The sequence below is a fragment of the Nesoenas mayeri genome (assembly GCF_963082525.1).
Source record: "Nesoenas mayeri genome assembly, chromosome: 1".
NCBI lineage: Eukaryota > Metazoa > Chordata > Aves > Columbiformes > Columbidae > Nesoenas > Nesoenas mayeri.
Window position 1 is genome coordinate 191,211,937 of NC_137541.1, and position 22,910 is coordinate 191,234,846.

Below are 22,910 nucleotides of genomic sequence, written 5' to 3' on the forward strand. Positions count from 1 at the left end.
GGCAGAAAGGGGGCAGCTGCTTGCTTCAGTGAGTCAGGCAGGTGGGGCAGAGCTGCGCATGGGAGAAAGTCTGTGTCTAATGACGTGGCCTGGTGGGTAAAGTTCTGGAAGGGGTGTAAGGAGGAGCCAGAAATCTTGGGCTATTGGGCAAAGAGAGAGTCTTAGTCTTGCTTACAGCCTCTCCAAACTCTGCTAATCCTAAACTCTTTTCTGACTGTTCCTGTCTGTTCTGCCTCAAATCAAAGCATTTCCTGCCCAGCTGAGAGGCAGTCAACCAGCTCTGGCTGCAAGGTTTTTAGCAAGACTAGGAATCTGGCATTTGATAACCCTACTCAACCCCAGCCTGGAAAAATGCTTTCTGGTTGCCTGAATTCACTCGGACATTTCAAAGACAGTACCTTTGCATCTCTTCGCTAACTCCTGGGCAGCAAACGTCAGTGATTAGGGATCTGCTGCCTTCCACCCCAGGGCTGGCTGTATAATGCCTCATGGGTTTTCTGAGACCCACCATATGTTACAGCGGCAACAAATGAACCTTCAGCCCCTCTAGGTTCTGCTGAATAAATGTCAGAAGCTATTACTCACCATCTGGATGGGTGCTGCTTAGAAGCAAGAGGAGAGTATCCATATGTAAAGGAAAAGCCTGATGCATTGGGCTGTACAATTTATGCCATCACTATGTCCCGTATCTCAATCAAGCCTTTAAAAAATACTTGTGATAAATTAATACTCCTAGTATTTTGGATAAATAGGTATTTTATATCTCCATTTCTGGTTGCAGTTGTGTTTTTCCTGAGTGAGCTTTGTTCTCAAATCTCCAGAATACACATGCCAGAGGAATCATAGATATAGGGTACAAACACAAATCTGATTATCATCTTTAGAGAGGGAAGATGTTATGCTAGTTAAGCTACAGCTACAGGAAGCAATTCAACCTCTGAACAAAGCTTGGTAGCTTTGCCTAAAACCAGGCAGCACATCTTGCTGAATTACCTAGTAAGCCCACCAGTGAGACATCAATCATCCCTTTTTCATGTGTCAGGAGTAACACCAAGTTGCTTAGGATCTGAAACTGCTGCAAGTGCAGTTGACAAAACTACTGTGAAATCATGTTCAGAATTATTTCTCCTTCTCCTCTCATTTTGTGTCTGTGGAGGGTGTATCAGAATAAGAGGCAGAGCATGAGGAGGTTTTTTTGCATTTGCTACCAATCAGATGGAAAACATATTGTGGGAAGTGTGGTATTTTGATACAATCACAGGATCTGCAAAACAGACTGCTCTGAAATCAGTTGATGAGTCCCTAAGTAGCAGTCTGAAGTGAATTTTATTTGTGCTTTTTTTTTAAAAAAAGATCTCTCTATGAGCTCTAATACTCTCCAGATTTCTAATGTTCATGTTTTCTTGCTGCCCTGTTTTCAGTCGTTGTTGTTTTTGTTTTTCACTTTCTATACTTAATTTGTTCCCTGGTTTAGAGAGCTCTCCCGGCTCCCTGCCAGATGGGTCCTGTGAGGTGCTGCTGGGGAAGCAGAGAGTCCCATGTCCCTGTGGGGATCCTGGCCCCATGCTGCTAGTGTGACCTGCAGGAGACCCACGGGCACAGAGCCTGACAGAACTGCAGGATGAAGGGAGCACTAAGCCCTATGCCCAAGGTTTCTGTCCAGCGAGAATGGGGCTCAGGAACCCCATGCCATGTTTTGCATGAGCTGAGCTCACAGATGCCAGACTGGATCCATGCAGGCTCCTGGAATCCTGCTGGCTGCATCACAAACCTCCAAGGGAGCCTTCAGCTCTCCCCCAGAAAGGTTTTTCGTGAGGGCTGGTGGGTTTCCAGCACTGCTGGGATGGAGCTGAAACCTGCAAGGCTCAGCCATCTGCATGGAAGAGCTCACTGAGCTGGGACAGAGCAGCTGTGTTGCCCAAGGAAAGGCATCAGACGTCCTGGACAGTAAAAACTAAGCAGTGTCACCACAGCATGCTCCAAGTCATACCTGTATTCACTGGTGTCTACATAAACCCTCCCTGGAGCTTCTCCTGCATATTAGCAGCAGCTCTCGCACCATGGCATTGCCCCCAGGGAAGGACCAGCAGAGCTGTCCTCTCCACGCAGACCCCTCCTCTCCCAAGGCTGCTGGGGAGTGAGTGTTTCTGAGACCTCTGCTCCTCTCTTGGATGTGAGCTTGGCCAGATGGGTTTCACTGTTGTGTGTGTGGGGGGGTGAGACTGCACGCACAGGCCCACACACATTCTCACACAGAGAAAATCTGGCTAAAAATACCCTGCAACTGAATTTCCACCTCAGAAGTGAATTACTATGTGACTGACCATCCTCAGCCTGGTTTACTTTGCCTCCTGCACCTCAAAGAAGAGCTGACTTTTTACTGGAAAACTTATGGACAGATTGAATGTAATTTTGCCATGTTCAATAAAACAGCTTTGCTGTGGGTATCCTTTTTTTTTTTCCAGGTTCTTTGAGCCAGTCCAAACAGAGATTAATACCCCATTGAAAAGAAGCTGGTCCTTCCTAGTATTTTACTTTAATGGCAAAGAAACATAAAGTGCCCTTGCGTTGCAGGTCATTTTTTAAATGTTGTTTTATCTTGATTTTCCCAGGCACATCAGAGAGGTCAAACCTGGAGCTAATAACCCTGACCTGCACCTGTGTGGCTGCAACACTCTTCTGGCTGCTGTTGACCCTCTTCATTCGCAAGCTGAAGAGGGTAAGAATGGACAGGGATATCCTGGTGACACCTGCCTCTCCTTACCAGCCTTTGCTCATGCTAGAAAATTCTTCTTGGGCCACTGGGATTGCTACGTTTAGGAAAAAAAAAAAAAAATTCCAATTCACTTACTGCTCACCTTTGTTCCTTGTGCAATCACCAGGCTGCTGGTAGGCGCCCAGGGAACTGTGACTAGCAAGGCTGAGCATGAGTAAGCCAAGAAGCAAAGCCTGGGTGGGAGCAAGGATCCGAGAATTGCAAGCATTTGGGTGCCTGGCTCCCACCAAAGGCATCCCCATTCACTTACAGGCTGTGAGGCTTTGGCATCTTAATGTCTTTGAAGATCTGAGTGAGTGGTAATGACAGATCTTCACAGAGGGCGCTGAGGTCTGGTTTGCACACAATGTCTGCTACAATTACATCACTTCCAAAGTGATATTTTACTGAAGTAATTTTGGTGGTGCAGCCTCTAGAGCAGATGATCCTGCATCAGCATGATAAAGTTAACTGCCTGTGCAGCTGACCCTTCTCGTCCAAGCCTGACTGTGATGGTTTAAAGCCCCTGTGTGCTGATAGCACCACATCTGGATTGCATGGTGTGTGCAAGTTAAACCACAGCAGCTCTCATAAGCTGTTCTTCAGTAGTGCAGAAAGATCTCAGAGCAACTTGGAGGAGCAGATGTATTTGAGGGAAGGGAGGTACTGGGGCCATGGGGGGCACTGCAGGACATGAGAGGAGGAATGGCTGCTTGACCCCCACCCCTGACTCCCACACCACTGAAGTGCTGAGCACCAGCTGCCCCCAGCCCGAGAGGTACCACAGCGCAGTGTCACCAGGGTCAGCTCACAGCCACTGTGGCTGCGCATGTTCCAGCTGGCCAAGCTCCGTGATGACTGCTAAAGGCTGATTGCAACCACCAAATCATCTTACCTCAACCTGCTTTCAGGCCTGACTGTAATTGAGGTTTTACACTAAGGACTTCTATTGACTGTGGGAATGCAGGACCAGACCTCGAAACCAGGGTGGCATATCTGAAAGAGACCATGATGAGATCATGTTTATGGTCTTCTCTGTGTTTCTATTATAAACTCACACTCTCAAGGATTTATGTCTGGAATTAACTCTAAATTAAATTCCATATACAAATTATGTTGCCACAGCAGGAAAAAATACTTTTATTCTCTCTGAGAGCATTTTCTTGAAGTCTGTCTATTACGCAAAAACGAATGATATAGTTAACAATTCTTCATAATTCAAAATGTTGTTTCAAATCTCTAATGGGGCCAAAGATTTGGTTTTCAGAGCATCTGAATGAAGAATCATAGGAAGCTCTCTGCACCTTCCCACTCCCCTGTTGCTTTTTCTGGGATAGATCAATTTAAAAGCTCTTGTAAAGTGACTGGTAAGAGCAGTCCGGTACACACATCTCTACCAAGAACTCTTCTATTTTGGAGCACCACATACGCTTCACTTTCTATCCATATCCCACTCATTTATGTCCTGTCCAGGGTCAGTGGATGGTTTGGAGCCAGGCTTTATGCCTCCTGAATTTTCCCCAAGCATGCTATCAGTGTAATCGTTCTTGGGACTAACCTTGTGTACTTGGGAGAATGAAAGGCAACTAAAAGAGCAGCTATTAGCTTCTGTCATTCTAGTCAAGTTACGTTTGTAACCAAAGCATACACAGCTTTTTAAACAGAGGCCCGGAAAAGCATGTATTAGGAACATATTTCGAGGCTGTAGAAGAAGAAAGCTGAAAGTCACAGGGAGCAATTAAAGCAACAAGAAAAGAATATGTAGATCTGTCTGTGTGTTTGTATATGTGCCCGTGTGCTGTTTCCGTGAGTTTAGGAGAAGCAACATGAAGAGTCTTAGTTCAACAGATTTTCCATAAATTCCAACTGATAGCCAGGAAATTGGAACACACTAGACCTTTTATATAGGTATGTAAAACAGGTATATAAAATACATATAGATATAAATAGGTATGTATAATTTTATATAAGTATATATAAATATATAGAGAAATAGAACTGCTCCTGTGTCAAGTCCAGTGGATTGCAGTGGCAATCTAGGTTCTCTTTGAAGGAAAATATGTTTCAAAATGGATGGACTGCAGAATACATTGAGATTAGGTTCACCTTCCTTTACATTTCTCATGTAAAGTGGATGATTTATTGGATGGTAGAAACTGAACTTCTGGCAAATTCATTCAAAATTCTGTGTTGTAAACTATGTGTTTGTGTCTGGCTGTTTATGAATTCCTCCAAACTCAAATATTTTCAGTAAATTTTTCAGAAATGATACCAAAGAAATAAAAAATTCTGAATATTTGTAAACAGTTTCTGAAATGGATAACATCTAGTCTCCTGATGACTAGTCTTGCACAACTTCTGACCACATACAATCTATCTTTGCCAGGTATATGGAAAAAATAAACACTGGCAGTTGAACTCCATCTGTTGCGTATGGCCATTTCTTGCTTTGCGCAGTCATGAAGGAAAGTTATTTTTATCAGCAATGTTTAGTCATTTGCTGAAACTATTTCTCTTGACTGTGCAGAGGGCCCATATCATAGCACCATAAGTTAATATAGATGCACACAGATTTCATTGAAGAAACCTATATGTCACATACGAGCAAAGCTAAAGGACAGAGTTTCTTTTATATAAAAAGTCTTGCAATATTTAAAAAAGCCAAAGAGTGCTTACTCAAACCATCTATTGGACTGTAAAACACACAGCCCCATGGACAGAATTGACTTGAAAACCTTGATCCAAACAGGAAGATGCTGACAGATATCGTTAACCTCTTTTACATTTTTCTATGTTCTTTGTTTTCTAGCCTTATTCCTCTGAAATAAAGACCAATCATTACCTGTCAATCATAATGGATCCTGACGAAGTCCCCTTAGATGAGCAATGTGAACGTCTGCCTTATGATGCCAGCAAGTGGGAGATTGCAAGGGAAAGGCTTAAACTAGGTAATGTTGGCATGTTTCGTGCTGGGTTTGCAGTGATTGAATGAGATGTACTTGAACAGATAAGGATGAGAGGGGGTGTGTTTTAGACACGCAGCCCAATGTACTGCCAGGTTCAGTGTAAACTATTCCATACCAAGTACCCTGGTCTGTGACTGACAGCATTTAGGACTGTGTCTAGCTGAGTTTACAGGTGTATATTTTTCACTCCATGTAAGCGAACTAAAATACAGAAAATAGTGCTGCACTCTATTTTTTGCAGACTGATTTACTTAAAGCACAACATAAAAACAGGGCAATCAAAGGCTTCCCAATCAGACTGCTGACTTGGGTGATTCTCTCTCTAGATTCGGGAGCCTGACCTTTGGCATTTACTGTAATTTTCTTCCCTTGTAACCTGGCTATGTGCTAATCTGGCAAAAAACCTATGGAGAAATGGGTACTCACAGTCCACCCTCTACCCCTCCCTGTTTCCCTCTTTCCTCTTCTCACCAGCACACTCTCCACATTTTTCCTTCTGTGCTGCTGATTTATAAACATTCCTGTTCGTGCACTGCAAATGCAAGAATGTGACACTTTAGTCCACACATAAATAAATTAATACCTTCAGAAACTTTGAACCTGCAGCTAGCTCGCCTACAGATACCTCAGTGAAAGACGTGGGTTTGGGAGCATTCCTTACGTGCTTAGCCTAGTGCAGGGGATGGCAAGGGGGGCAGGAGGGTAGGCACTAGGTTTTGAAGTTGAGGAATCCCTCTGGAAACCACACAGGTTTTAATGAGGGTCAGCCTTAGAATATCAGTGATCTCAGCCTGTTCCTATAGTGCTGTTTGTTCTTTCAGTATTAAATTTGTCCTATGGCAAGGGCTAAAAACCCTCTTCATTTTAGCTAGGAGCTGTAGCATATTCCTTCTGTCCTTGGGGGATCGAGGACAGAGAGTGATTAAAACATGCATACAATTAGGATCACACTTAATTCTCTTACAATAAGTCACAAGGTGACCAGATGTGGATAAGCACAGCTGAAATACATTGCTATCAATTATAATTGTCATACACAATTCTGGGAATGCTGAAACATAACCTTCTGCTGGAGTGTCTTCAATCTTCAAATAGTGTTCTTACAATGATGGAATAAGAACTTCATATGCAGACAATGTGATCACTGGTTTATGTGATGCTTTATTTGTATATAAACCCCATGGAAAGAATCAAGCAGAAGTGGACTGTAAACACCAAGGAAAACCCCATGTTTTGTAGGGTTGGTGTTTGGAGTCTGGAGGTGAGGAATGGTGACCAGAGAATGAGTTAAAAGTAGAAGAGCTGGTGTAAACAAATAAAGAATGCCAACAATGAACCAGATTCAGAGAAGCTGGGTATGTGCAGTATGCTCTATTAGCTCAGTGGAAGTCCTGCTTACATGGCAGTTGGCTCAGTCTTTGATTACCTTGGCAGCCTCCAAGGGTTAGTGTCTCACAAACATAAAATGCGCTTCTATGTTTTTTAAAAAATATTTTCACTTAGAAATGCAACCTCTTCCAGCATCAGATATGTCTGTTTTTCTCTTTCCACCTACTTATCCTTCAGGATATGTACTTATTATAATATTTGCAAGTAAGTGTCTCCTTTCAGCCCACATGTCCTTCTCTGTGCATTCGTCCAACACCCATACATGCAGCCCACGGCTGTGATGCAATGCTTATATAACAGGACTCCCCCTTCATCTGTAAGAGCTACAGATGTTACAGGAAATTTCATATGGGCACCACTGAAGTCACGATAATTAACATTCAGTGTACATTAGTCTGACTGAGAGCAAAATGTCATATTTTCTTTAGGCAGAAAAACACAGGTGCTATAAATCACTGATGGTGTGGATGGCGATAACATTGCAGTCCAACATAAGCGTTGGCTGAGCTATCATGTATTTCTCACCTAAATCTTGGCCTTGACCTTCCTAATCTATGAGAGGTCACACACCGCTGATGCTGTGGTGCAAGACCCGGAGGGAGTGTTGCCACATGTCTCGGGTGCTACGTCAAACACACCAGTGTTAGATGTTTTCCTGAACCCTGCTCCCCCCTGTGCTCTGCAAGCTCATAGCACTGGCACCCAGCAGAACCCTTTCTGTTCTCCTTCATGTGCAGAGCTGTAGTACATACACAATGGAAAATATGAAGCCATATAGGGGAAAACCCAGATCATTCAAACTGCAGCAGAGGACCTGAGAAGAAAACATGGCTTTGGGCCACTGCCTTCTGGCATATAAGGAGAGTGGTATCTGCAGGAGCTGTTTGATGATGCCCTGGTCCAGCAGCTCATATGCTTGAAGCACCTTGCTAAAATGGGACTAAAATGGAAACCTCCTGATCCAAAACTCCTTAACTGAGGGCTATGTTCACTTTAATAGGTTCTGAATTGCCCCAGGAAACCAAAGTCAAGTGCAGAATATTTAAGTAGAGCATTTTGATTCCTTGGTCTGGTTATAGATGCTGCAACATGTCACACCTGAGCATTACCCCAAACGGGGCCACTGTAGCTGCTTGAGGACTGTGACAAAATGACTGCTTAAATGGTTGGGTAACTTAATATTCCTCTGTTTGATCATGTTATTTAATAATTTTGTAATTACCTTTTGTGTCAACATAAGGGGCTTTTGCAAATGCAATCTGTTAGTATCATAGACACAATGCACATACTAAACTGTTGAGTTCGATCTGTGCTGTGAAAAGTTAAAGCATCCCTATTCTGCACTAACATTTAGTGTGGTACAAACAATAGGAGAGCAACAAAGGCTAATACATCAAGTCTTATTACAGTTTCCCGTTAAATCACAATCGTTGTTTAGAGAAGGAAGTGTTGTTTCCAGTGCTCATTCTCCTTTATGAAAGGTTAGCAGCTTTGTGTAGCTTTATGAGCTAACTGGTACGTTTTCCAAGAGGTGACTAAGTAGGTTATCTTCATGTGGGAAGTGAGTTAACAGTGATGGAAACAGATTAAAGCTATGGATTAAACAAAGGTACGATGGGTTTTACAGGACCTCAAACTGCAACTTCATCTTGTAGAAACCACCAGCAGTCAATATATTAAAGACTAAGAACATCAATTCACTGAGAAAAACGAGACCTTAATGTTAATGTTCCTTCCCTTATACATCTGATATATGCAGTAACTGAAAAAGGGGACTGTAGAATTTCAAAGATATACACTGATTCACTTGTATTTTTGTGTCAGACTCTAAACCCTTCACACACCAAGGCTCAGTCTGTTGATGCTTTTCATCCATCCAAATTAAGTTCTTTACGTTGTTGTTTTTTGTTGGGTTTGTTTTGTTGGATTTTGGTTTGGTTTGGTTTGGTTTTTTTCTGTAAAAAAGTCAACGCTTCTGCATGTCTAGGGGAGAAATAAATTTATGAGGTTGTTTTTGGTTTAGTGTATTCCACTTAATGTTTCCATAGTTTTGATAACATATGCTGTTTGCTTCTACTGACAGACATACTGAGAATTCCAGTTTAGAAATGGGATACACATATAAAAGGTAGTACCTATTTAATTTAATTTAGAACTGACATCAGCTCTTTGTCTCTGTCTCTGAGTGTGTGGGTGGGATTAATCTCTCCTGTAGCTTTAGGCATCAACAAGGTAGATGTGCAAGTGAGAGCTAGTTAAACAAATGCTCACCACAGAAAAAGGAAATGGTTCTATGGAAATGGCTGTGTCACAAGTGCCTATCTGAGAAACAAATATATGGTACATGTTTTGCTTTACTTTTGTATGGAAAGCTGGCCTTCATTTTCTGCTCTTCTCCTCTACATCACAAAGTCTTCTGCTATGCTCTTGCTTCTGCTGAAGGTGAAGCACAAATACAATCTGAAAATAGTTACTTGGAAATAGAATTTATTGCTAGCTGATAAGCTGACAAGATCTCTCAGATCAGAACTCTGCCAGCCACTCGAGAAGGGCAGAGGCAGCCAGGCCTGTCTGTGTGAGCACATTGTCAAAGAGGCGGTCAATACTCCCTGCTTCAAACAGTAATAAATCACAAAGGAGGCTGTGAAGATCATAAGATTGTCATAAAATGTCATGAATTCTAGAAAACTTGCAAAGCTACCGTTGGAGCTTTACCTGGTTCTGAATATGAACGATGAGGATGTTTTGCTTCTACTGCTGGAGAATTTTTTTATGCCCACTGATTTCTCTCTGGGTGCTTCTCCTGGTGTCTCTTTAGTAGCAGCATGATGGTGATACCACAGCACAGATGTCTACCCCTGGATACCTGAAAGCGTCAAACCCACCATGAACAAACTCGTCATTCGTCACTCCAAGTCCTCTCTCACCGAATCCCCCTAGACCTCATTTTGCAAATGTGAAGGTCTCGTTTGCACAGATTTTCAGCTTCTCACCACTCCATGATCTCAACATACAACAACAGTCTTGCTATGGAGGAACATCACAGGGTTGTTCACGTATTACAGGGGTTGCAATGCAAAGTTGCTGCTGCCTTCCTGGAATGAAGATAATTTTAAGGCACCTCATTTGAGAAGGAAGAATTTCATTTGCAAAAATTACCAAAGTCTGTGTCAAGCTGCATCTCAGTGTGTGTGTGAGTTTAAGCTACGACCCTGTGTTGTTGTGGGCATGAGTGGCAGTGTCCCAGTCTGCTGCATCATGCAGTGTGCTCAAGGAGAAAAAAAAAGACTAAATCTTTCTTTCTGCTGGCAAAGCTAGACTGAAAAAAGTGTATCAGAATCCAGTATACATCCACCGAATGGCTGTATTCATTTAGCATCATTTTCAATCATATCACTTATTCCCTACAATGACTCAGTCTTCTGGTTTGTCTGCTTACTGTAAAAACAATCAAACAAACAATCTAAGACTCATTGTAAAGCACACTTTTCAATTCATTATCTATGAAGTCATTTGTTGATAGGATTACTTTTTAACTAGAATGTACCTCTCCAATTTATTTTCTTTACAGGGAAGTCTCTTGGACATGGAGCTTTTGGAAAGGTGGTACAAGCATCTGCTTTTGGAATTAAGAAATCGCCGACATGCAGAATAGTAGCTGTGAAAATGCTGAAAGGTATCTTGCTGCAAAGCTGGGTTGTAAAGAATGAAAAAGTCACTTTTGTAGGATCAGAAGGGACAATAGCATTTCCTGCATACCCTACCTTGTACCATTATGCTAGACTGATCCTGTACCAAGCACTACGAGTGAAATTCATCTGATGCATAAGGCATCCACTTTGATGTGAAGAAACTCAGATGATTTCATATTTTCCTTGATCATTAGTTTCAATTTACTTTCAATGATTAATCATCCCATTGTTAAAAACAGGTGTCTTATTTATAATTTGCATCTGCCTGAATTTCACTTCTCATTCTAACCTTCTCTGTATAGATTAGATACTGATTTTTCTTCATGAAGGCGCTTTTATTAAGCTGAACAGATTGAGCTGTTTAAGTCTTGGAGGTGTTGTACAGGTGGGTCCTCACTGAAGTGTCTGGAGTCTCATCTTGTGGAGTTTAAGATGCTGACACCCCGGTTGTGCCAACATTCTTCACACACCAGTGCTCTTCCCAAAGTGAAATCATCCCCCAACTATTCACTGCCACTTTTCTCATTGGAACAGAAGGGACAACGACCCTCATCAGTGTGAAGAGGGTGCTTGGGAAATTATCAGGCAGGACAATATTCACTAGTAGCCTGCAGCAGTTGTGGCTGAATTCCCTATCCCAGAGTCATGGTGGCATCCCTTCCTCTGTATTCATTCTGTGTTCAGTTTTCCCTTGTTTGTGTATCTAAGGATCATATCAAGTTTGTGGGGGTTTTGTTGGTGGTGAGTTTTTTGTTTGTTTTGTTTTGTTTGGGTTTTTTGTTTGGTTGGTTTTGATGGTTTTTTTGTTTGCTTGGGTTTTTTGTTGGTTGGTTAGTTGGTTGGTGTGGGGTGTTTATTTGTTGTTTTGGTTTGGGGTTTTTTGCATTGCTCTGGGAGCTTATGCTGAACTGCTTAGCAGTCTTAATCCTTTAATCCATTTCAGTGTCATCCTCTGCCAGATCACATCCCCTTGTTCTGCCAGTAAGACTTGGATCCCTGATGTTCTCAGGTGGCTCTGTTCAGGCAGAGTTGGACTACATCCCTCTTACCCAGTGGCTCCAAGCTCCACAGCTGCTTACCTGTTTATCATTTATCAGGAGATCTGTACGTGTTACTTCCAGCCCTTGGAGGGGCATGTGTGATCCTCTCAAACCTACAGTCTGTCCCTGCAACACTCAACCTGAAATAGCTTCTATTTCTTGCCAACAATGTTGGCAGCCATACACTGTGTAGGATGTGTCCTCTTGATATTGTCCTCAATAAGCTTGTTCTGCAATGTAATGCTAAATGCTTTCCCAGGGGGTGGTACATGCTACTGTGACATCCAGGATCATCCTCAAGGCGGGAATTTGCAGCTGAGAGGGTTGCAAACCTTCCTCCTCTCTCTTGTTCCGGAAACACAGAAATATCCTGTTGGCCAATACCAAACCAACAGCTACCCTGCAGCAAGCATGTCTGGAATATGGGAGGAAGCTAAAGCTTTGGTCCTTGTCCAGACCTTCTCTGCAGCAGTGGGCTGCCACCTGTGTCACTGGTTTCAGTGGATGCCTATCACCTGGGTCACCACCTGACCCGTGGTTAACTGAGCTGTTTTGCCAAAATACAGACATATGTGCTGGCAGAGTGGTCTGATAGATTCAACATTTCTTCATGTACATCAGCAGGATTCTTGTGCCAGCCAGCACCACTAAGGCAACAGGGTTTACTCCTGGAATAGACATGAGCAGACAGCAGTTACAAGATGTCTTCATGGTGGGATTCATGTGCAGAGTATATGTTTGTAGCAGAGTTAGTCACTCAATTTGCCTTTATTTTCAGTGGTGAGAAACAACAATTCATCCCATCCTAAGGTGGACCCCTGCATATGATGAGCTGAGAGCTTGTTTAGCTCTGATGACTATGAAGAGAGCCTGTGGTGACTAGATCTTCTGTAGGCATCTTCACTTTGGGCACTCGAAGTGAGGGAAGATATGCCCTGTTCCTTGTGTCCTCACTAAATTATCCAGGAACTTTGCAGTCATTCATGGGCTTTGTTCACACAGAATTCCCATGAGGTAGAGGGAAAGTGTTACCGCCTATACAGATGAATAGTGGGTCACTGAGTAGATGACAAGTTTTGTGTGGAGCCACCAAGAAAATCTGTTTAAACCAAGACCTTTAAGATCTAGGTCTAGGTTCTTTCCACTGTAATGTTCTTACTCTTGGTGTCACTAAAGTGAAAAAGTCCTTTTGAGTCTACACAAAGCAATATGTTTTTTCTTAACAAAACAAAATTCTGCAGAAAAAAATTGCTCAGAGGGAATTAAAAGTTTCACACAACACTAAATTGAATTTGGGCTTAGTTGTGGGATTTCTTACATCATTACTATTTCTATTACAATGAATATTGATCATAACCAGTAATGGTAAGATGCAGTCACCTAATTTTAACCATTTAAAATTTACTTCCCTGATCTATCTTAATACTCCAGACCTCCTCTATAATGGACAGAATCAAACAATCAACACCAAAGGGTAATTCAAGTCTTCCCTACTCAGATGGGTAAAGCTGATGGCTGTATCAGACTCTGGAAATGCATTGCTCTTGCCACTGACTTCTTGAGATGTTGATTAGTTCAGGCTAGTACATAACCCTTAGACCTGAAGTCGGGTCAGCTGAAGCCTACTCTAGATGGAGTTAATTATAGCTTTGAAATCCCTTTTTATTTGTTCTTTCATTTTTTGGCTGAAACGACAAAACTATTCATGTGAAAAAAATTTCTCTCAGTTCTAAATATAACAAAGTCTACTGGGAGGAAGTTGAGTGCCTAATTCTTTTTATGGGTTTTATTGCAAGTAAGAGGATGCTGAGCAGGGACAAATAGACAAAGAACATCAACACATGAAGTACATCCAGTAATGGAGGTTATTTCAATTAAAAGTGATGATCAGTGGTAAAGCTCAGCGGGACCCATTCTTCACCATTTCATATTGACTTTATTTTGCATTTACAGAAGGAGCCACAGCAAGTGAGTACAAAGCACTGATGACTGAGCTGAAAATCCTGATCCACATTGGTCATCATCTGAATATTGTGAATTTGCTGGGAGCATGCACGAAAAATGGAGGTAAAAAATTCTACACTGCACTGAAAATAGGTTTGGATCACCTTCCAGTAATGATCAGTTGGCCATGTTGTTTTTTGTCCAGAGGTCAAGTTACTAACTTGAAATATTTGAGGTTGTCCTGTGGCTGGTGAAAAAAAGAGGAAGAGAAAAAAAGATTTTTAGTCATTTAGTGAAGTGATTAAACATTTTATCTACTTAAACTTTCCTTTAGTTTTAACTTGGACAGTGTGAATTTAGGACCATGCCACTTGTTGTCCTTTATCTCCCTCTTTTCACTACTCAAGCACAGGTTAAACACAATTTGGAAAGGCCGTCAACAAGGGATATTGACTGCTGTAAAATCCTTCACAATATTCCACTAAGAAAATCATAGGGCCAGTATGAGTGATTGTTTGTTTTAGATATGTCACTTCTTCTAGTTCAACAAGCGTGGGCTGCAGGACTCCAGTCTGAATGCAGACTGCCCAAAGAGGAAAGAGGGTCCCTCAGGACCCAGGTTCATGACCTGGTTTTCAAAAATTAGGCCCTCCCTGATTTCCAGAGACAGTCGTGTTTTGCTAACATCCAGTGTCCTTCAAGCAGCCTTCTACTGCATTAAGACATTGTTTGTTAGTCTGGATTCCAGTTACAGCTATGGGACAGAAACACTACTCTTCTTAGAACTGATGGCCCCTTATATTGCTTTATGCCACTCAAAATGCACTTTCATTTTGCCCAGGGCCTCTGATGGTGATTGTTGAATACTGCAAATATGGGAATTTATCAAACTACCTGAAGAGCAAGAGGAATCTTTTCTGCCCCAACAAGGTAAGGAGAGAGATGCCTCTGGTAGGGTTCATCTTACCTAACATGTCAGTAATGTAGATGCCAGCTTCTGACTTAGTGTCCTTAGCCTGTCTCCTACCAGAGAGGAAAAATGGCTTTTGGGTGCAGTTCATCTGATGCATTTTAATGTCTGGTGTGGGATGTGCTGTGACAAAAAAGGGCTCATTTCTCTCCCCTGACTGCAAAGGAGAATGCTGTAATTCATATGGAGGTATCTACAAGGAGAGGAAGTGAATTCCATCCAAAGTGTCCCCACATGCTCTCGCCCTGCTGCTGACAAACCCATTCCTGCTGAGCTTGGGGTCACTTCAGAGGCTGGTGTCAGCGAAGCCAAGGGAAGTGGTTTTGCCCACTGATTTCAGTACCGCTGGGAACACAACCGAGATAATGCCGTTAAAGCTCATGTTCCAAGACACCCTAATGTTCAAAGATTTGCAAGTAATCTTCTTATTGTGCGAGAAGAAGGGCTATCAAGAGGAAAAGAGATTAAAGTCTTGTCCTCACATCCCACAAACCTCTGAATCAAATCCACAGGGTGTTTCTTATTACAAACCTGAAGCCAAATGTGCCAACTATATCTCTGCTTGTGCACTTTCAGCAAAATCTCCCAAAGGATTAGGGGATCTGAAGTGGGATTTCAGAGCCTGGACCCAGAAAGGCAGTCCTCAAAACTCCCACTCAGCTGTGACAAAAGCTCAGCAGCATCTCAGGGATTTTTCAGAAGGGCTCTATAGGAGGGCACGCTAGGCAGGACCTCCACGTCCAAAGAGTTTTGGCTGAGTGTCTGTTCCCAAGGCCATCCATGTTGGACTCTGCATGAAACACAATAGCTGCCTCGTTCAATGTGTGGTTGTTGGGGTAGGAGGCTCAGCAGGGAGCATGGCCATGTGGGGTCCACCATGGGGACAGTCACCTACATCATCCCCCCAGTGAGGAGCCTGCCCAGACTCAGTGCTCTGGAACCCCTGGGAATGGTGCCCAGGTAGGAAGGAGAGAGCTTGGTTCTGCAGCAGCATGTGCAGGAGAGAGACATGGCCACAGGACAAGAGGAAAGAGGAGATGGGGCAAGAGCATGGCCAGGTGGCTAGACTGTTCACCAAGGAAGCATTTTCCACAGTGTTGCATGTGTCCCATTAAACTGTCATTGAATGTAACCTGAAAGCGTTGGATAAAGGCATTAGGAAGACAGGCATTCACTTCCAAAAGCAGCTGTATTTCAAAAACAAAGTGCCCTTGCTTCTTGTTGGAAGGGCTCATAGTCCCACGCCAGGCACTGTGCAGGGACATAGAGGCAGGTGCTTTAAGCAGCCTGGGACAAAAACCTGATGCTTTATTTTGATAGGGCTGGGACACCTGCACTGTGGGCACATCCTTCTCAACTCATCCCACCATGTTCCTTCTCTGGATGCTGGAGAAAAATAGGCCCTTTCAGATGTCTTATTTCAGGCTGAGATGAGCCACAGACCAGCGGATGTGTCCATCCATGGACCCTGCAAATCCTCACCACATCAGAGTCAGTCCACCACCTGGGTTGCCCCAGAATGATGTGCTGGTTCTCCCAAGCCACCATATCTCTGGCCTCTGTGGATGGCAACCTTGTTGGAGTGCAGGCCTACCACCAACTCCTGTGTGCCACAGTGGCACTGGACATGTGGACGCATGGGAGACGTGGTTCCACATGCCATGGCCTCAATGGTCTCAAGTTGCTCCAGGGGAGGTTTAGATTGGATATTTGGAAAAATTTCTTCATGGAAAGGGTTGTCAGGCTTTGGAACAGGCTGTCCAGGGAAGTGATTGAGTCACCATCCCTGGAGGTGTTTAAAAGACATGTAGATGAGGTTCTTAGGGACACCGTTTAGTGCCAGTGTTAGGTTAGACTTGATGACCTTGTGGGTCTCTTCCAACCAAAATTATTCTATGAGTCTATGGACTACCATCTTCTCCTGATGGAAAGGCAACAGAAGTTCGTCTTCCACCCCCTCCATTGCTCTGATGTAGCACATCTTCTCTGTTTGAAGGACTCCTGTCTGCAAGGAGAACCAGTGAAAGAGAAAAAGGATATTGAGCCAGTGGAAGGCAAAAAACAAAGGCTGGCCAGTGTCACCAGCAGTGAGAGCTTCGCAAGCTCTGGGTTCCAGGAAGATAAAAGTCTGAGTGATGTGGAGGAGGACGAGGAGGGTAGGTATTAATTCCTTCCTGTCCCTACACGGTCTGTGATATTTTTACAACATACTGTGCATCCCTGAAATTTTTTTCCTCATTTATCACCCTAATAAACATCCGTGGGAGATGCTCACAGACACTCACAGACACTCATGTCCAGAGGGTAGAAGATTTAAAAAAAGATTATTTCCAGCATTACTAAATCTGACAGGAAAATGCGTGATTGTTTTCTTCTGACTGCTCCTTATCTTCGGGGAAAACACAGCAGTGTCCAAAGCATAGGGTATAAAGCAAGCATTATTTTTGTTTCCAGTGACAGTGGATTGACCTTCAACTACTACTCCATGAAGACTGAATTTATGGGAGTAATAGGGCGAGAAATAACTGCCTGTGAGCTAACTTAGCAACAAACCATGTTTTCCACTTTTGCAGATGCTGACGAGCTCTACAAGTTGCCGCTCACGATGGAGGACCTGATCTCTTACAGCTTTCAGGTGGCCAGAGGCATGGAGTTCCTTTCCTCAAGAAAGGTGAGTTGTGCACTGGGGATTTTTCCCTGCAGAAGGATGGGATTCAGAGGTGAAATCATGTCTATGTTTTAGTGACACCTTCCTTGGGAGAGCTCCCAACGGAAGAGTCGTTTTCCTCTTGGTGTTATAAATACAACAGTGTGTTTATCCAAATCTCCATAGTCCATAAACACAGGATCATGGCTGAAGGCAGCAGGTCAAGCTCATTCATTCAGGGGAGATCTTTTGGGTGTCGTGTGGGGTTTTTTTTAATTCATTTCAACATATATTATGCAGGGAGCTCCAAATGAACCAGCGCTTTCCCTGCAAATGTCAAGGTTCTTAAGAATGTAATACTTTTTGGACTTGCGAGGTGTTTTTTTGTTTAAGAACTGACACCGTTTACAGTAATTTCATGTAAACTATAGTCAAATTCCCTAAAAAATGTTAAATTGATCTCTCAAATAGTAATAACAATTTTTAAAAGGATATGGGAGACAGTCAGGAAATTTGTAGGCAGGATTAAGGAAATGCAGTTTGATTGTGAAACTGTTTTATTATAGTGCATTCATCGTGACCTGGCAGCCAGAAACATCCTTTTATCTGAGAACAATGTCGTGAAGATCTGTGATTTTGGCCTCGCAAGAGATATTTATAAAAATCCTGATTATGTGAGAAAAGGAGATGTAAGTCAAGATGCTGTTTATTTACCCAAATATTTATAACGTATCATTTCAAACTGTCCACCAAAATGTTCTGAAGACATTCACATTTCCTGAACTTAAAAGAGCTTGAAAGCTATCACAGTTTTTATGAGAAGATGCATTGTGGGTCTGGAAAGCGTTTCTATCCTCCAGCATACGGCTTGGATATGCTAGCTGTTTCACAGCTCTGCCCTGTTAGTACTCTACATGTTTTTTAGACATTTGTTTCTTGGCTGGCTCTGCAGCTTAACCAACTCAGCAACTTCCTTCACGGAAGCCGTTCCCTCTGAAACAAGGTGCATGTCCCCTGGTGCACCCAGGCCAGAGCCAAGCGCTGCTCGTGGTGACTCCAGCAGCTGAGCTGGACTCACCACCTCCAGCACCTACTCTTTTAATTTTACTTTTTCTGCAGATAGCAGGCAGAAAGCCCCCTACCAGGCCTGCATGAAAGTTGGGTCAGCAAATTGTGCCTGCACCCACTGATGCCATGGGCATTTGGTGTGGGTATTGGGGTCACACGGAATCCTTCCGCAGGTCTTGCCCACCTGCCAGCTATTGCCCCATCTGTAGCTTTCAAGACTTGCAGCACTACATGTAGCTGTGAAGTAGAGTCACCATCCCTGGAGGTGTTCAAAAGGCATTTAGACAAGGTTCAGGGACACGGTTTAGTGCTAGAGTTAGGTTATGGTTGGACTCAATGACCCTGAGGATCTCTTCCAACCAAAATGATTCTATGATTCTAAGTGTTATTTGCCTAACTTGGGTACTGCTCAGGTAGCACTAACAGGCTGCAATTAGAGGGCTTCAAAGGTTGCCGACACACTCTTGCAGTTCAGGCTCTGAAAAATTCCCTGAGAACATCCATCACAGAATGATTTGTGCTTGCATGTAGGGATTTCTCCAATGTCTCTAGGATCCTGGTAAGAGACCTCTGTTCTTGCATATCCCCACAAAGACCCTTGGTCACCCTGGTCACAGTTTTCCAGACTCTGGTGTTTTGTGCCACACGTATTTTAAAAACAGCCTTTTACTCTGAGAATTTGTTAAGAAAGTGTCTGAATGAGTGTGGGTTTATCTTGACTGCCTGTAAGGAAATCCCACAGGTTCCTGTTTGAATGGTAATTATTTACCTAACAATATATAGTTGATTCGTCTATGATTAAATTCTTTTAGGCTTTGAAAATAATAGTCAAGTTTGTCCCTTCTACTCCAGGCTCGACTTCCTCTCAAGTGGATGGCTCCAGAATCCATATTTGATAAAATCTACAATACAAAAAGCGATGTGTGGTCCTACGGGGTCTTGCTGTGGGAGATATTTTCCTTGGGTACGTTAACTCTGCACACCAGGAGCTGACTCAGCAGCGGGGACATCAGCCTGGGGAAAAACATCCATCACCCTCAATGAGCTTTTGCTGGGCCTTCCATAAGGAAAGACCTAAATCAGGCAGAGGTGGGGGGTGTGGGGGTAGGGGAGAGAACTGTGTGTATAACATCCCTGTGAAACAGAAATTTTGGTGCTTTTAAGGGCACTGAAAACTGTCTTGCCAGGCTGAAAATCTTATTGGACAGCATAGCTATCTGAGAACTTCCCTGCCTATTTCTGCCATGGGCAAAACTTCGAGCTTCCCTCTTTCCCCTGCAGAAACCCTCGGCAGAGACGCAGGGCCGCACAGCCAGAGCAGTTGCAGGGCTTCGTCTGACCTGTGGGGCAAACCAAGAAAATTGGGCAAATTTTTAAGTGTTTTTATTAAATGTGAGATCACATGGAGATGTGGGCCTGGGTCAGCAGCTGCCAGGGACTGAGGTAATGCCTCCTGTGCCACTGATATCATTCAAGACACTGAGTGACATGGGCTGGGTGTTCCTCCAAAAGCTTCTTACTTCTGTTGTGGGAGCAAGGGAGCTGAACACACATGGAGGTCTCTGCATGTCTCAGACTGTGCCACCCCCATTTCCAGCCTGAGACCAGACAGTCACCCCAGCCCAGGAGGGACCCAGCACCCCACTTCACCCAGACTGCTGGACACAGCAGGCGACCAAGCATCCACACAGATGCCGCAGGATGAACTAGAGCATGCAATCTGAAATTAAAACCCAGTGAAGCTTTTTTTCCCCTCCTTTCTTTCACGTGGAAAAGGCAGGATACAAGATGCACACTGAGCAGGAACAACAATGACCGTCAGAATAGAAGAATCTTAATTGGGTTCGCCACAGAGGCTGACAAAAGAGGCGAACAGCAGAGGAAACAATACTATACAATTCTCGGGACAATCAATCATTTATTAGTTTAAATACATATTGCTGGTCAGCCTGCCAACTCTTGTGATTTTATGGTCAGCCTTATAATACCTACTATTTTTTTCTTAAAGCCCCAGCTCCTTGACCCTGGTGACTGTCTGACTCTCAGAGAGCTCTTTAGTTTTTTCTTTCATTTTCCCTTTTCCTGATGTTTTTCTTATCTACAGAAAGAAGACCAACAGCACAATCAGGCTGAACCTTAAAACAACAGAAACTACAGAAATAATACAAACGTACAATGATCTGATTTAAAACTGTGATTTTATTATTTTCAATGTGATTTTGAGCATTTGGGGTTTGCTAATACTTTGCTTACTAGAATTTGTGGTGGGCCAAACCACAGAGACATCAGACTTGGTTGTTCTTGAGGGATTCTTTTCAAGTCAAATTCATGTTTGGTTTTGGTATTCAGGCCAGGCAAACACCACGGATAGTGCCAGGTTTCATCCTAGCCCCGGCTCCAAGGACCAGGGCTTAAAGCAGTGTCAGCAGCAGCTCCCTGCCTGCAGCAGCTGGGGGGGCCAGGCCCCCGGGGGGGATGTCCCCAGGCTCTCAGCTCTGCAAGCAGAAGTTGCACACCCTGAGTGTTTGGCAGGGATGCATAGGGCCAAGGCTAGGTCACAGGTGCCCAACTCAAAGCACGTATGACCCTGTTCTCCCAATGTCATCCCCAGGCGCCTCTCCTTATCCTGGAGTCCAAATAGATGAGGATTTCTGCAGCAGACTAAAGGAAGGCACAAGAATGCGAGCCCCAGAACAAGCGACCGAGGAGATGTAAGATGCCTTCCTACGCTTGCCTTGTGTACCACTGCCCTCCTGGGTTACCTTGCAGATGATGAATGAGTATCCCCAAAAGTACCTCATGCCAACATAAGGAAAAACAACTCAGTGCTGCCTTGTATCTGCTTGTTGTTGTCAGCATCTTCTTGTGTCCTCCCTCATGCTTGGCCTCCTGGCACTCCCATGGAGTAAGAAATGGTGAAGAGGGACCACTAGGGCTGGGCCCAAGGAGACCTGAGAGAGCAGCCCAGAGGAGGGAGGTCATTCATCCCTCTCCAGGTTTAATATTTACCAACGTGCACGCAGATAAGTGCTGGAGGAATGCGATATTATTAACGTCGTCTTGACTTAGGAAGCGACAGGGGAGGCTTCCTCACAAACACTCAGGCGAGGAGTGTCCACCCTTTCCTGGAGACAGTGTCTGACGGTAGAGGAAGGTGACAGAGACCTGCAGCCTCCCTGTCTGTGTCACCTACAGGGTTTGTCTAAGCCCCGCCACCATGACATAGGCTGTGGCTCCCTGGTCCCCTGCCTTCAGGTGCAGCCTCCAGCTGCCACTGCATGGCCAACACCTTTTTGGAGGTCCCGAGGGAGGGAGTCCAAGTGAGACCCTGAGCTTGCAGCCCCTCTGCCCTGGCAGCAGGACAGAGCACTCTGCTGGGGGAGGCACCTGCAGCACACCCAACACGCACCACAGGGCTCACATCATTCAGGAGCAGGAACATGTCAGGGTATTTTTCCTCTGGAGGCAAAATCAAGTACATGTAGGTGTCTTTGGTGCCTTTTCGAGTGCAACATCATGGCTTTAAATAGCAACACTTACCAAAAAGTAGTTTTGGAAGAAGAGAAAGGATGTGAGCCAGCCATGGCTATGTGGCAGTATTACCCATTGGCTCGTTTTATTATCCTAGTGACAGTAGATAAGAGCTTTTTTTTTTTTCTTCTTCCACGTATTTTATTGCAGGAAGGAAAGCTCAACTCAACCAATACAAGGAAGTGACACATTCATATAAGTCATCTTAGGATGCCTTAACTTAAACATTGTCACTCAATAGATGTTTAATACAAAGGTTTAATGCTTAATTAGGAATAAAAAAAGAAAGTATGACTAGTTGGCTAAATTATTATTTTGATGTGGTTTTCCTGATGTCTTGCGGGAAGAAGGTTATTTGCTTTTTTTTGTGGAAAGTTTATTCTTTTAGTAAGACGTCTTGGTGGTGTTGGAGAGCATCCTTGTAAAGTCAGGTGGGCTTGGCAGTTAACTCTATTGGTGACAAGCTGTCGGGGACTGGGTTGCCTTGAATCCAGCTGATCTGTAACCCCACCACGTGCTCTTTTTGCTTTTGCCCTCACAGCTACCAAATCATGCTGGACTGCTGGCGAAGCAATCCTAATGACAGACCAAGGTTCTCCGAGCTGGTGAAAAAGCTGGGTGACCTGCTGCAAGCAAAGGTCCAGCAGGTACTAATGCCATGACTGTGTGCTGTCAGCAAGGCAGGCGTGACTGGTCACACAGTCCCAGGAATAACACTTGGATTTCTTATGTGTGTTTAGGAAGGCAAAGACTACATACCCCTCAATAGTATATTTACAACAGAAAGTGGGTTTCCATCTGCATCCAATCCTTTGTGCAAAGAAAATTTTCCTGTTACAAGCTCAAGCTGTGGAAGCACTGAAAATGTCAGGTGAGAGAAACAATATCAGGACCAAGTTCATTTGTTG

At 43.7% G+C, this 22,910-nt stretch overlaps 1 protein-coding gene across 1 annotated transcript in view; it reads left to right on the plus strand.

Annotated features, from left to right (window-relative positions):
• The window catches only part of FLT1 (fms related receptor tyrosine kinase 1), a gene marked incomplete at both ends in the record, with an annotated part of 114,682 nt that overhangs the window by 85,355 nt on the left and 6,417 nt on the right, over window positions 1-22,910 (plus strand). Inside the window, 12 exons of the mRNA XM_080354072.1 lie at window positions 2,613-2,719; window positions 5,565-5,703; window positions 10,682-10,786; window positions 13,796-13,909; window positions 14,628-14,716; window positions 16,753-16,912; window positions 17,330-17,427; window positions 17,970-18,092; window positions 19,324-19,435; window positions 21,083-21,182; window positions 22,544-22,649; window positions 22,743-22,873. Coding sequence (XP_080210198.1) covers window positions 2,613-2,719; window positions 5,565-5,703; window positions 10,682-10,786; window positions 13,796-13,909; window positions 14,628-14,716; window positions 16,753-16,912; window positions 17,330-17,427; window positions 17,970-18,092; window positions 19,324-19,435; window positions 21,083-21,182; window positions 22,544-22,649; window positions 22,743-22,873 — 1,384 coding nt within the window. The remainder of the gene's footprint in view (window positions 1-2,612; window positions 2,720-5,564; window positions 5,704-10,681; window positions 10,787-13,795; window positions 13,910-14,627; window positions 14,717-16,752; window positions 16,913-17,329; window positions 17,428-17,969; window positions 18,093-19,323; window positions 19,436-21,082; window positions 21,183-22,543; window positions 22,650-22,742; window positions 22,874-22,910) is intronic.